General features: G+C 37.8%; 1 protein-coding gene across 3 annotated transcripts in view; it reads right to left on the bottom strand.

Annotated features, from left to right (window-relative positions):
* The window catches only part of PBK (PDZ binding kinase), a 26359-nt gene extending 10671 nt beyond the window's left edge, over positions 1–15688 (bottom strand). For 2 of the 3 annotated variants that reach the window (XM_006153219.3, XM_006153218.3), the window contains exons 1-2: positions 4731–4826; positions 1672–1814 (exon numbers count right to left, since the gene is read on the bottom strand). In XM_006153219.3, the coding sequence (XP_006153281.1) occupies positions 1672–1814; positions 4731–4780 (193 nt within the window). In that variant the 5' untranslated portion in view covers positions 4781–4826. Of the gene's footprint in view, positions 1–1671; positions 1815–4730; positions 4827–5046; positions 5141–9533; positions 9612–15462 lie in introns of those variants that run through there. The other variant, XM_006153220.2, reaches the window with a different exon arrangement.
* Positions 15689–16070: the final 382 nt, after the last annotated feature.

The raw sequence follows: 16070 nt of genomic DNA, 5'->3' as shown, positions 1-16070 counted from the left end.
GAGAAAGACAGAAAGCGAGAAATCACTCCCCAGGGGGATGACCACGCTGCAATCCCTTCTCCTCCATTCTCCTCTTGGGATCCTGGGCACGCATGCACACGCACCCAGCATGAGTTTAAGCCACCGGGTCCGGGACTCGAACCGTGGTCGACTACATGGGAGTCCAGCGACATAGCCATTATGCTAACTGCTGGTCCGAAAAAAGATTTTTTTATTTTATTTTATTTATTTATTTTTTTTTTGTGGGAAGAGGGTGGAAGAAGGGGGAGATTGTAAGGAAAGAAATTAAGGAGGAAACTAGAGAGGCAAGACATTAATGGAACACAGAAATGGATTATAATCTTTGGTAATAATGTGTTTTATATCCTCAACTGGACTGGTTTGAAGAGTATTCATGTTGGGTAAATTCATCATACAAGGTGAGTGATGTATAGTGATTAAATGTATAAAGTAAACTGAAAAAGCAAAACTGAAAACTGACTTAGGCCCAGAGTCCTTAAGCCATAATAAGCAACTGCCATAGGAGACACCAGTAATTTGCCAAGACTGTTTTGACATTCTCTGAAAGAAGAAATTTCTAAATATGAGTAAGTTAGAGTTTGTCTTCTCATTGTATTATAAAATTTTTAAAATATATATATTCAGGACATTATATCCGTCATGATTCAAAAATATTTTTTGTTGTGAGTTTTCACTCTCCCGATACTGTCCTTTCATGCACAAATGTTTACATTTTTATGAAATCAAATTTGTCTATGTTTTTGTTTTTGTTGCCTGTGCTTTCCAGTATCCTATTTAGGAAACCAATGCTAAATCTAAGGTCACAAAGATTTTCCCTGTTTCTTTCTAATATTTTTACTTTTAATCCCTAAATTTAGGTCTTTGATTCATTTTAAATTAATTTTTGTATAAGGTATGAAGAATATATCCAACTTCATTCTTTTGCACATGGATATTCAGTTTTCCTTATTATTATTTGATAAAATGATTACTCATTCCTCATTGAATAGACTTGGCACCATTTTTGAAAATCAACTAACTATAGTTACGTGAGTTTTAAAAAAGAAAAAGCTTTTTTTTCTTTAAATTTTTTTTATTTTTATTTAACACTTTATTATTTATTTTATTATTTTCATTTGACCAGAGAGAGAGAGAGAGAGAGAGAAAGCAAGCTGCCAGGTCCAGGACTTGAACCACAGTCGGCCACCACACCCTTAACCACTACACCATCTGCTGGCCCCTTTTTCTCTTTCTTTCTTTCTTATACAACAAACTCACTAGGTCTAACTTCAAATGCCTTCGGTATCTGCCAGTAGTGTGATATTTTTACTCCTCTACACTTGCTTGTGTAATGGTTTCTACCAGACTTACTTTATTAAAACTGCAAAATGAATACTGAAATTACCTAAATGGATTTAAATAATCTAAATGAAGTTTCACAGTTTTAAAATCTTCATAGTCCCAGCATCATAATGACTTTATCTATTTCTATGAAGTTTAAGTATATACTAAAGCATCTAAAATTACTATACACAAAATTTTATTTTAGACTACTCACATTGCTTCCTGAGAAGCTCCAATCCTGTGCTCACTATTTTTATTAATGAAACCACTTATGAGAATACACAACTGTTTCTAGATAAGCAGAATACCAAATAAATGTAAACTTACCTACAATGTTTGGATGATGAAGGCTTTTTAAAATCTTAGCTTCATCGGTTAGTCTCTTTTGATACACACTTCGATAATGATCATCACATATAGGATTAATCTTTTTCACAGCCCAAGGAGAATGAGACAAACCTCTTGGAGATCTTTTAAAAAAAGTTATTATTAGACAATATATATATATATATACACACACACATTATATATGTTTTTTTTTTTTTAAATATCCAGATTGGGCCAGACCCATGATTTGGTGGTTAAGGGAGCCAAGTCCCACATGGCTGACAGTACAGTTTGAATCTCAATTCCAGCAGCTAGAAGAACAGGCAGAATACATGTGTGTGTGTGCCCCAAATCCCAAAAGGATGGAGAAATGGAGGAAAAGGGACTACAGTGTGACCATGCCTCACTGGGAGTACTTTCTCTCCAGCAAGCATATGAGCCTTCTGGTAAATTAATAATTAATAAATAAGAGATCTAAGACTATCATTTCTATCTTAATTGCAAGATAACTTATCTGACATACAGAGAACAGTCTGACATCTATACACTGGAAGGAAGGGGGCAATAAGAGAGAACTAGAAGAAAAATGATGACACGTTATAAATGTTTTAAGGTCTAAATAAACAAATATGTGAAACAAGGACAAGGAAAGGTTTACTTGACAAGCAAGAATTTACTTATGAATTCAGAAAATCACAGAAGACAACGTGTACACAGCCTAAGGGCAGGAAAGCCAGTGAAAGAGCAACGAAAAGTTCAAGACAAAAAAAATTTAACCATAATAACAAAGGATTCAACTGATGATTCATTTAGCTTTGTACTAACGGGTATAGCTCTATGGTTCCAGAACTTCTTGTTAGTTTAATTGAAAAGCCTATATTTGAAGAATAACAAGATTTTAAAAATTCAGATACATCTATCATCCATAAGTTTAAACTATCCTTTAAGTTTGATTGCTTATTTCTTTCATGAGCTACAGAGAGACACAGGCACCCCCAACAGGGTTTTCATTCAGTGTTCCAGCCCAGGCTGTAGCCAGCCAGGATCCATATGCACAGGTCTCCAGACACAAACCTAGCTGGCTGAGACTGGGTAGGTAGGTCACAAAATGAAGCCCCTGTTGGGAGTCTCTGCCTATCTTTCTGTCTCTCTCTCTCTCTCTCTCCCCCCTCACCCCTGGTGAATGCACATGCCTTATAATAAAAACTTGAAAGAAGAAATGCAAATTCTCAAAAACATATCACTTGTGTACCTTTTCACAGATGTACTTAACTAAAACAAGATGTAAACCAAGAAATAGTAAGACATAAACAGAAAAATCAGCATTCAATTCAGCAGAGAAGCAACAGAAATGTCCAAGTGATTAATAAAGGACATCATCAGGTTGATAGGGCTACATGAGGAGTGGCAGAGGGAGGAAGGAACTGCCATTTTTTAAGATCAACAATATGAAACTTTGTGACTAAGTCATATCCAATATAACTTTGTTTAAAAAAAATTATATTATTCTTTTAGGTTTTTGTTATAGGACCCATGCACTGTCCAGAGAGAGAGAGACAAAGAGAGGAAAAGTGAGAAACCACCTCCCCTAGGGGGGATGCCTATGCCATAATTCCTTCTCTTCCATTCTCTTCTAGGAATTTTATGACTGTCAAGCTACTGGGTCCATGACACAAACTACAGTTGGCCATATGGAAGGTCTAGTACTTTATCCATCATGCCATCTGCTTGCCCCTAAAAACATTTTTTAAGGGGGGATGGGGTGGAATGAGACTAGCTTTATGAATCCATGGACCTGTGAGAATTTTTTTCTTTCAAAATAACTTAGGAGTTAAACACTAAAAAGTATTTACATGATGAATTATTATCATATAAATATACAAAGAGTGTTTAAATAGCAAAAATTCTTCAGGAATACCTACACATATAATTGCTAGGCTGTTCTTATTTCATTAGCCTCTTATTAAAGAAAGCATTTCTATTTGGAAACAATATACCTAGATGAAGTTAACATTTGCAGGGATGAATTAGTCCTGCTGATTCTAAGAAAGCATTAAGGAATGTATGTTGACTTAGTTGTGTGCACTGTTACAGTTTAGATAATGTAGTGCCCCCCCCAAAGGTTCAAGTACTGGCATGTGGTTGTATTGTAAAGGTGTTAAGTGAGAACTGAACCCCTTCCTGGTTTCCCAGTGTGGGGATACTGGATATGATAAAGTCATTAGGGCAGAGTCTCCATGATTGAGTTCTGGTGTGTATAGAAGGAAAGGAAATGAGGCAGGCAGAGCCACACAGATACAGAGAATTCTCTGCTCAAAGTTCCATTTCACAATATCTTTAGACTCTCTAGCCACCAGAACTGTGAGTCAATAAACCTGTTTCCTTATAATTCACGCAGTCTTAGGTATTTCTATTAGCAATGCAGTAATGGACTAAGACAGTCATTTGAATATGAATGAAACTAGATACTGAATCATGATTTTAAAAAATAATTTTAGAAAATCAACAAAATTGTGTTTGTTAACAGTCTTATTATTAGCTATTAGCACCATACCTGTTCAATTATTTCATGTTTATTTTAAAACAATTTTCCTACTTTAAAACAATGTATTATCCTTCTTACTTAATAATGATGTCAAAAAATAATGATGTCATAAGAAAGAAAAACTTTCTACTTCTTTCAGAAGAGAGTATCATGGTAAGGCAGATAAGTCATGGAACCCCCACCCCCCATAGTGGCGGCTTCTTGAGGTTTTCTTGAGACTCTTGTATTACCACAAAGGGACCTTTTCCCCTGCCACTTCCCCTTCTTTAAAAGCCATGGAGAAGATACAAGGCAAACTACTTCTTCTTTAATAATCAAGAAGAAAGGAAAAAAGTATACAAAGCAGAGTGCTAGCAAAGTTATAAAAGGTTCCAGGAACTGGAAGATAGCAGTCAGGTAGGATCAGGAACATATCCTAAATCTAAATATTTGATTTTCATATTCCTTTTTTGTCTCCAAATTCAGCAGTATTATGGTTCCATACAAAAAGGTAAACCTGAAATCTTATACTCACCTTTTCATTAGGTAAACATTTACCCCAGTACCAAAGCCAAGCTTCTGCATAAATGGAGAAGCAGGGATATTTACACATGGAGTTGAACATAGTACTAAAGATCAAGAGAAATAAAAAATACAGTTAGCATTTGAAAACACCTCCACAAAAGCACCCTATCATTCTCAATATACTATGGTTCAGTATTTACTGGCAAAGTATTATTGGCAATTTGATAGTGTTTGTCCCTATTTTATTTGATTTTCATATTCCTTTTTTGTCTCCAAATTCAGCAGTATTATGGTTCCATACAAAAAGGTAAACCTGAAATCTTCACCTTTTCATTAGGTAAACATTTACCCCAGTACCAAAGCCAAGCTTCTGCATAAATGGAGAAGCAGGGATATTTACACATGGAGTTGAACATAGTACTAAAGATCAAGAGAAATAAAAAATACAGTTAGCATTTGAAAACACCTCCACAAAAGCACCCTATCATTCTCAATATACTATGGTTCAGTATTTACTGGCAAAGTATTATTGGCAATTTGATAGTGTTTGTCCCTATTTTAAATGGATACCCTTTGGCCAAGCCTACTTTTAGAGTTCTGTTCTATAATAATGCTGAAATGGAGGTTGGTAAATTATCTATTTTCATATGGTTAGAAGCTTAAGAATTGTTTTTACATTTTGAAGGGCTGTTCAAAAGTGAAAGAATATACAACAGAGTTCCCAAGTGGCCCGCAAAGCCTACACTGTATGCTATCTGTCCTTTAATAAAAATATTTCCTGACCCTTGCACAACAGTAAAGAGATCAAACATGTAATGTGCACACATATATCTGAATAATGGGATTTGCTTTTGTGGATGCAAAAAAACCTAAGGGATCACTACATATATAATTACAGTATATATTACAGAGCACTATACAATCATTAAAACAAAGAGAAGATTAGTTCTATTCAAGAATAATTAACTGCTCCTAGAATTGCCATCTTGACATGAACAACCAGAAAACCTGACAAAATGTAATGATTTTCAGACATCCAACAATAACTAGACCAGGGTTATTAATTCCTGAGAGAAAAGAAACAAATGAGGTGAGCCCTATCATTACCCCAGATTAATGCTAGAAGGTAGTAGTTACCAGGCTGCAGTGCAGACACAATAGCTCGGCCATCTTATCAAACAGAGGAGACAGAGATCAGGTTCAAGGAGGGCTAAGTGACTATTAGAACTTGTGAAACAGAGGAAAAGGAGGAAACCTCAAAGAGACAGAGATCTCTAAGTCTCTGAAAATGTCTCACTTTGAGTGTCTAGCTAAGTATTGGTCTGCACATACAGTGAGTGGATTCCCCAAAGACAGGAAATCACCAAAGGAAAGTAATAGGCTAAACAATTGCAGAAAACAAACAGATTGAGGAAGGGATCACATTACCATCACCAGCTGTGGTAAACCTGCAATACATAGAGTATTAAAGCCCTCCAAAGGGTCATAATTTGGTATAGTTATATTTCAGTTCCCGAAAATATTATAATAAGGCTTAAAAGTAAGTCTCAGAAGGAATAGGCTAATATGCAGGTAACTGAACCTCAGACCATTAACAAAATCAAATGCTCTTTAAAGGAGTATCAAAATCCAACACTCAAGGGAACCAGCAGTTAGCATAATGGCTATGTTGCTGGACTCCCACGTAGTCGACCACGGTTTGCATCCCGGACTCGGTGGCTTAAAACTCACGCCGGGCACATGTGCGTGCGTGCCCAAGATCCTGAGAGAAGAATGGAGAAGGGATTACGGCATGACCATCCCCCCTGGGGGTTGATGTCTTGCTTTCTGTCTCTATGTCTCTCTCTGTCTGGCGAGCGCACGCGCCCTATAGCAAAAAAACCTCTCAAAAAAAAAAAAATCCAACACTCAAGAATGTAAAATATCTACTTTCCAGTCAAAAATTACCAGGCATGCAAGAAGCAAGAAAATATCTATAGCAGGAGAAAGATAAACCAATAGAAATATACCAAATGACAGAGATGATAAAATTTGTTTTAAGAACCTTAACATGTAAATAAAACATATACTCAATGGTATAAAGTAAAATCTGAGCATAACAAGGAAAGTAAAAATAAGAAAAAGCCCTAATGGAACCTCAGAGAATAAAAATGACAATAACTAAGTATAACATTATGCTAGAGCAAAAGAAAGAATAACAACTTTAAGAGCAACACAAACCACCAAAAATGAAACACAAACAGGAAAAATTGGGGGGAAAAAGCAGTGAGCTATGGAACAACAGCAAAATAGTAGACTTAAATCCAACCACAGATAATTACATTAAATGTAAATGATCTAAGCAGTGTTATTTACTGCCATGATGGAAATGTTCTGTAACTATGCTGTGTAGTATAGTAGCCACTAGCCACAAAGTAGTTACTGACCATTTAAAATTTGATTGTAAACTGAGGAACTAAATTTGTAATTTAAATGAATTTGAATCCAAATTTAATTAGTCACATGTTGCAAGTGGTGAAACAGTTCAATTAAAGGAAAAACTGTCAGAATGAAAAACAAAAAAGACACAATTATAAGCAATTTGTAATAAATTCACATTAAAAGACACACAAATAAGGTAAAGGTAAAATGTTGGAAAACACACCATTTAGGTACTAATCAAAATAAAGCTGGAATGCCTTTATTAATATCACATAAAAGAGACTTCATAGCAAACAGTACCATATAGGACAAAGAAGTACATTTCAGGGACTGGCCTTATAATCTAATGGTTAAGGAAGTCAATCCCACATGGTCAATTGCAGTTTGAATCCTGGCCCTGGCAGCTTGGAAAACACACCAGCCATGTGTGTGCATGCCCCAAATCCTGACAAGATGGAGAAATGAAGGAAAAAAGATTTGGGCATGGCCACATCCTCCATGGTGTGGGGTGGTGGTGGGGGGGTGCTTTCTCCCTCTCTCTTTCTCTTTTTGTATCTGACTCCTGGTGAGCACATAAAAGTCCATTTTATAATAGTTAAGGTGTAAATTCATAAAAAGAAATAACCATCTTCAATGTATATATACCTAATAACAAAGTTTTGAAATATATAAAGCAACAACTGGTAAAACTGAAAGAAAAAAAGATAAATCCACAATTGTATGTGGAGATATCAATGCTCCTCTCTAGAGTGTTGAGAATAAGTACAGAAAATCAGTAGGGAAATAGAAGGTGTGAACAAAAACTGTAAACAAGTCAACAAGTTCAACTTAATTAACATTTATGAAATACTACACTCGGCAATGAGAAATATGACCTTTTCAAGCACATGCAACATTTAGCAAGATAGATAAACTGCAAGTCAGATGATTAAGGAAAAGGTAAAAAAATGTAAAATACCAGTACCAGAAATAATAAAAGACATTAGAAGGGTAATAAGAGTAGATCATAAATAACTTCTTGCCAACAAATTTGTCAACTTAGACATAATGAACAAACTCCTAAGAAAAATATTAACAAAGTTCACAAAGAAAAAAAAAAGAGATCAACTTGAATTGCCAAGTAACTATTAACTGTGATATAAATTAAAAATCTAGTAAAAAAACCTCCAGTACTAGATGGCTTTCCTTGTAAATTCTACCAGTTAAGGAATAAATTTGAGAGAACTTCAAAAGTTCATGGAATTAAGGTACAAGTTTATTTTGGTGTAGAAGAGTTTTTAAATCTATGCATAGATTTCTCATAATATGCATTTATAATAAACTTTTTGAAAATTCCTGATACTATCAATTCTATATCAAGATTTAGAAAAGGGAATTCTATACAAGAAAAGAGAAGGAAACACTTCCCACCTGACTTTCTGAATACAGAATATCCTGATAACCAAAACTAGATATTCCTAAAAAATGACAACTTTAGTCCTCTATACCTCATGAATATAGAAAATGTCAGCAAACTAAATAAAGCAACCTATAAAATATATCATGACCAAACTGGCTTTTACCCAAGGGATGAAAGGTTGGTTTAATATATGAAAATTAATATAATTTACTACATTAACAGATTCAAAAGAAATGCGTTATCAACACATTCAGTGAAAGCACTTGACCAAGTTCAACATGAATTCATAATAACCAGAAAAGAAACAAAAAAATCTATCCTGATAAAAGGCATATGTGAAAAACCTCATCTAACATAATACATTGGGAACAAGGCAGGTATGTTCAGTGACACTTTTATTCATTAATATAGTAGAGTCAGTACATTAAAATAGGAAAGAAAGAAAAAGTAATACACATCTATATACTAGAAGTGAATATAAGATTTTCTTCTATGCTATTTTCCATAAATTTTATAATTTTAGCCTTTTTTTGTACACGATGAGAGCTGAGGTTCATATTTTGCACATGTATATCCAATTGTCTGTTGAAAGATTTTCCTTTGCCCATTGAATTGCCTTGAAAAATACCACTCCCTCACAAGAGCAATGCATGTATGGGTAGGGTAAAGATAAAGCAGCTCCCTAATTGTTCAAGCTATGTTGAATCTTCAGCAGAGAGAACTTCAATATCTGTTGTATGTCAATAAAATGAGTCTATATGGGGCCAGCAGGTGGTGTGGTGGTTAAAGTGTTAGACTCCCATATGGCTGACAGTTTTATCCCAGACCTGGCAGCTTGCTTTCTTGCATTCCCTGTCTCTTTCTCTAGTGAATAAAAAAAATAATAAAATTAAAATAAATAATTCTTTCAAAGAGTCTATACGTGACCTGGCCAGTAAAAATAGCCTTATTTGCTAAAATTAATGAAGAAAGGTCTTACATCCGCTATCTTACCAGATTTCTTTTTTTCAGATAATTTGCTTGGTGTCTTAAAATTACTGATTCCTTCCATTGTAACAACCACTCAAGGTCCTATGATGAAAATAAACTGAAAGTTATACTGCAGTTATAAAGAATACACCTCCCATTCACAAAGAAAATATAATATTACCATTCATTTTATCATATATACATTAAGTTTGAGAACTTGAAAATAGTCCAATTTTAGATATGATGTGAAACCCAAAAGTACAATTAATTACTTATCCATAGTCATGCTAGTGACTAGTGATAGGGTCTTCTGTTTGTTTTCATTATAACGTAATATACACACTTAGTTAAAAAAAAACAACACCTTTTATAAAAAAGTAAGTTTTTCTCCCTCTCACATTTTCTAGGAGTAGTGAACAAGTCTCACATATCCTTTAAACTGTTTATGCAAGTACCATTATTCATAATAGCCAAAAAGTGAAAATTCCCATCAGTTAATAAATGGATAAACAGCATGTGATATACCTATATGGTGGGATTTTATTCAGTCATAAAAAGGGGAAGAATAAAGTACTGATATATATAACATGAATGAACCTTGAAAACCTTATACTAAGAAGCCAACCTGGGGCCGGCAGGTGGCATGGTGGTTAAGGGTGCTGGACTCCCACATGGCTGACTGTAGTTCAAGTCCTGGACCTGGCAGCTTGCTTTCTCAATTTCTCTCTTGCTCTATTCCTTTCTGGTCAAAATAAAATAAATAAATAAATGAATAAATAAAGTTAAATAAAATAATTTAAAAAAAGAAAGCCAACAACAAAAAGGTACATGTATAATTGAGGTAGGAGACAGGGATCCTATGAATATAGGTAAGGTACAAGCCCAAATTGAATCACAAAATGGCTAAGTTTTAAGACGAGACAAAGCAGTTCCACTGCTTGCTCAGGAGAGGCAGCTTGCAATGGTGGCTCAGTGACTGACCTAGGCAGCATGACCTAGTCCTAAAACAAAGGCTTTTTTCCAGGCTTCATCATATTCTGGGAAGATAATGGTTTTTAATGACCCAAAGCTTCTAGACAAAGAATCTTCTGACCTTCATACCCACTCCAAAATTAGAAGAATAGCTAGACCCATACAGCATGTGCTCACCACCATCACTAAGAGGGGAATGCCATGTGTGAGGCCTACTTAGGACAAGACCAGACAAAGCCCTTCCTGACCAAGATAAACTCCCCCATAATCTCTCCCCCAACTTCCCATCTCAGTTCTTCCTCAGCAACCCATTTCCTGAAACCCCACCCTTCCTGGGAGCTCTGTTTTTTCTTTCCTTCTCCTTCAATAAACCCTTGGCTTTTCCCTCTCTGTCAGTGTCTCTAATTCTTCCTGAGTGTGAGACAAGAACCCATGTCCCACTGAGGGTGCTGGGCTCCTGCACCCCCATGTTCCCGCATCATATTGATCTTGTGATAGTAGAGTTAGCTAGAAATGAGTGGGTAGGCCTAAAAAAAATATCAGAAGGATATTCGTTACATCAATTACAATTTATCAGGAGTTACAGCTAGACCCTCTATAGTGTTTCCTTCCTCCTACCCAGCTCTTGGCCCAGGAAAGTGAGGCAGAATTTATTTATTTATTTATTGATTGATTGATTGATTGTACCTGAGAAAGGCACATAGGAACAGTTGTTAATATCCCTCTTATCATTCCTCATAAATACAACAGGACCCAACAAGACATTTTGGTCAACATCCTGATTGCCCAATAGGACAATAAACTGATTTGTACGAATGAAGATGCTCATACCTTCCAAGTCTACACTGAGTATGTGAGATTAGGTTATCAAATTCCTCACCTTTGAGAGTGATATGGAAGCACAGGGAAAAGCCCACAAATTCAAACACAAAACAAATATTATGATAGACCTCCTACTGTTAAATATCCATGATCAATTCTTAGAATAAGTATAACACCTAACCCCATTCCCAGTGCAGTTGTCCTTCTCTGGCAACTCCCTACCTGCATGCCTTTCAGGCATGGAAGTGTACTTCTATTAAAAATTTAAAATCCTCACTTTCTTATTAAAACTTCCCACTTACTACTTTATGAGTGTTTGTGGTTTTTCATTTTACATCACAGGATAGGTCTCTATCCTTAGAGATCTAGACTTAAAAAAACAAAAATTTTACACAATGTTGCTCAACTCTCCCATCCTATGACAGTAGGAACTGTTCATTTATAGGAAATGTCCAGAATAGGAAGAGTCCATTTATAGGACATGTCCAGAATAGACAAATCCACAGAGATGAAAAAAAAGCTCAGCAGTTGATGTGGAAAGAGGAGAATGTGGAGTGAATGTAGGGTTTGCTTCCAGATGTCCCCATCATTTTAGACCAGACAAATGTAAGACTACTTATGCAGATTGACAACTCTCCTGTCCTCAAAACTATACAAAAGTAAACACTGTATCTCAGCTACCCAAAAAATGAACTCATCCTTCTCTGCACCAGTCTCTCATATGATTGCTTAGAAATAAACTGCATTAATTATTATTGCTACAGAGTTGGTTAATTTTTTTTTTTTTTTTTTTGGATTTTCACTGTAGGGCGCGTGCGCTCGCCAGACAGACAGAGAGAGACATAGAGACAGAAAGCGAGAAATCACCCCCCAGGGGGGATGGTCACGCCGCAATCCCTTCTCCTCCATTCTCCTCTCGGGATCTTGGGCACACACGCACACGCGCCCGCCGTGAGTTTTAAGCCACCGGGTCCGGGACACGAACTGTGGTCGACTACGTGGGAGTCCAGCGACATAGCCATTATGCTAACTGCTGGTTCCCGAGTTGGTTAATTTTATCAACATCCCCTCAAACTCTCTCCCCAGTGATTTCTCACTCCCCCATTCCCTCTGTCTCTTCTGGGAATGCATGTGCCCTATAGCAACAAACTGGGGGTGGGACTAGCAGTTAGCATAACGGCTATGTCACTGGACTCCCATGGAGTTGACCACGGTTCGAGTCCCGGACCCAGTAGCTTAAACTCACACCAGGCACATGTGTGTGCAATGCCCAAGATCCCGAGAGGAGAATGGAGGAGAAGGGATTGCGGCGTGACCATCCCCCCTGGGGGGTGATTTCTCGCTTTCTGTCTCTGTCTCTCTGTCTTTCTGGTGAGTGCATGCACCTTATAGCAAAAACCTCTCCAAAATTTAAAAAAAAAAAAAAAACTGCGGGAAAAGAATGAGCATGTACTGTAACTGCACTCTCCTAGGCACCAGAAATACAGCAGCAAATAAGACGCAAGCAAACAATAAAATATATAACACAATATTTCAGAGGAAATATGCATCAGGGGAGAGAGAGGCAAAAGGTGTTGAGAAAGATCTTAAAATTTAGGATCTCCTTGAGAAGTTGTCACTTGAAGGCAGTGAAGGAGCAAATCCATGCAAATACCTAGAAGTCTTCCAAACAGAGGAAATGGTAAACACAAAAGCCCTGAGGCGGAAATGACCAAGGAAAAGCTAGTAAAATAGTTAGCATAGAGAGAAAGAAATGAAAGTAGAAATTAGAGGTCAGGGATGGCAAATCAAGAACAGGAACATAGTCCTAAGGCCTGTGGACTCAGAGAGCTTTGGTCAGCTTTTACTGAGAGGAAGCTACTGGAGAGTCTCTCCAGGACTGAAAAACTCCAATTTACATTTCAATGTGATCACTCTGACTTGTTTATTTACTGAAGAAACAATGGCAAAAACAATCAAACCAATGGGGGTACTACAATAACCTGGGGGAGATGAAGGTGGTTTGGATCAAGTTAGTAGCAGGGGACCAGCAGGTGGCGTAGTGGTTAAGGCCCTGGACATGTGGGAGTGCCCACATGGCTGACCATGGTTCTAGTCCTGGATCTGGTGGCTTGCTTTCTCACTTTCTCTCTCTCTCTCTGGTCAAATAAAAAACAAAACAAACAAAAGAATGAATAAATAAAATTAAATAAAAAATAGCTGACCTCTGGATATATTTTGAACCTGGAGCCAAGGAAATCTCCTGAAATTTGGATTGTGGTTAAGAATGAGAAAAAAGCAAAAATGGCACCATTTTTTTGGATACTGACCAGGTAAAACAACCTGAGTGCCATTCATTGAGATCGGGAGCTCAATTCTGGATGTCTTATTAGACATCCAGAGTGGAAAAGTTACATAAGCAGCTAGATATAAGTCAGCACTCCACACTGAAGATATAAACTTGTTGGGTATCAGCAAGCAGATAGTATTAAAGCCAGAAGACTAGGTAAAATCAATAAAGGAGTGAGAGAAGATAATAAAGAAGTAGCCTGGGCAATCCACTAGACAAAATAAAGATGAAACAAAGCAGCCTCAGCAGGGCCCATCAAAGCATGAGGCAGAATACCCTGGCAAATAGGATGTCCTGAACCATCTCATTGCCTAGTTCTCCTCAGCATAAGGAGGATTTGATATTCGGAAGCAATGAAAGTGGTAAATAAAAAACATACCTTCAATTAAAAAACAATGTATTAGTGGGACTAGCAGTTGACATAATGGTTACCTTGCTGGACTCCCATGTAGTTGACTGGGGGTCGGCTTACACTCACACTGGGTGCGTGTGTGTGTGGGTGCCCAAAATCCAGAAGAAAATGCAGCATGGCCATTGCGGGGAGGGGGGATAATTTCTCGCTTTCTGTCTCTCTGTTCTCCCTCTCCAGCAAGCACACACAACTTGTAGCAAAAATTTCTCTCAAAACAACATGTTAGGGCCAGCAAGTGGCATAGTGGTTAAAGTGCCTGACTTTCACATAGCCAATTATGATTTAAGTCCTGGACCTGGGGGCTTCAAAATTATGCTGGGCATGTGGGAAGGTGTACCCAAAATCCCAAAAAGGAAACTGGAGAAAGGACTGTGGGGCGTAATTTCTCATTTTTTCTCTCACACAGTCTCTTCATCTCTCTCTCTCTCTGAGCACAGGAGCCTCATGGCAAAAAAACAAACAAAAAAACAGCATGTTAAACAAAAATATACTTTTGATTTAAAAAATTAGGTATAAACAGAGGCTTTTAAACACTATTACAGTCTAGACTTTAGGAACCAGTCTCACCTTCCACTCTGAGTTTTCTGCACCTAAATGTACCATCCTATCCATTCCAAGGTTGTTCTCCATCAGTAAATGCTCAGTTGGGTTTAGGCCTTGGTCTACCCACAGATGACTTTGGCCATTAGCCCAAACTCTGTCTCAGACTGGGTATATGATGTATATACATTCTGTAAATACTGTTAAATAACCACACTATTTCTAGAACATATAAACATAAACAGCATAACACTGAATATTCGAGATGAAGAAATATTATAGAAATGACAGTAATGACTGTGGGCAGAATTTCATACTCTGTGGAATTAAAAAGTTAACAGGGGGTTGCGGGGGTGGTGTGGTAATTAAGGCACTCAACTCCCACTGGCCAACCATGGTTGGAGTCCCAAATCTGGTGGTTTGTTTTCCTCACTTACTTTCTCTCTCTCTCTCTCTTGTGAGCACATGTGCCTATAGCAAATTTTAAAATAATAATAAAATTAAATAAGTAAATTAAAAGAAAAAAGCTAACAGGGTTCGGCAATCTAATCAACAGGTCTGTGGGATCAAATGTCCCCGTAACTGTTCAGCCCTAAACAACCCTGGGACTCAATACATATCTAAATATAACCAAAGCTAAGGTATAGATAGGCAGAAGAAAAATCAAAGAATGGGGGTAAAAAAAGTGAAGATAGGAAAGGGAAGCAAATAGAAGCAGAGTCCCATGTAAAGGAAAAGGAGTTTGGATCGGATCATTTCTAAGGTTCTTTACACCCTCGACAGGATTCCTGGGGGTCCGGACACAGACTGTTTATCCCCAGGAGCTGAAACCGGGCAGCTGTTGAAACTCTCTCCAGCTGTAACTAAGGCCACCTTACCTGTCACTAAAGTCACCGCAGAGATCTCGGCTTGGGCGCTCGGCTCCGCCTGCAAAAAGCTGCCCCTTACCAGAGCAGAACGTCCTGGCAGAAAAGGACCGAGGTGACGAGAGGTCGGGCCCGAGAGGCCTTCAAAACCCCGTGGCTGCCTCGGCGGCCCAAGCAGCAACACAAGCACTCGGGAACGGCCGTTGCGATTCAAACGCTCCTGGCTTTCAAACGGCCCCGCGCCGCCGCGCGTCGGCTCCGGACTACGGGTGGCGCGAAGGACACACCACGCGGAGTTCGCCGTTCCTCCTCCCGCCCCTGGGGTACTTCGGGAGGTTCCGCTGGTATTTACTGCCAGATGGGAATGCTTTCAGAGCCAACGCGCTCAAGAAAAGCTCTGGAAAGGACAGGCTGGGTGTCAAAGCCACCGCCAGCCCTCCGGAGGAACAAATCCTGGCTAAAAAGAACATACGCCTGTTTCGATGGTGAAACGTGTTCCCGAACACACGCATCTGTGTTCAGAATGTGTAATGATTATTATGTACATTTTATTACAGGCTTATGTGGCTTCCAAACACTATAGCTTCAAATGTAAAGACTCACTTTAGGGTGAGGCCCAG

Source organism: Tupaia chinensis, unplaced genomic scaffold (genome assembly GCF_000334495.1).
Source record: "Tupaia chinensis unplaced genomic scaffold, TupChi_1.0 Scaffold000366_1, whole genome shotgun sequence".
NCBI lineage: Eukaryota > Metazoa > Chordata > Mammalia > Scandentia > Tupaiidae > Tupaia > Tupaia belangeri.
Note: the sequence above shows the minus strand (reverse complement) of the source record. Positions and strands in the feature narration are given on the sequence as shown.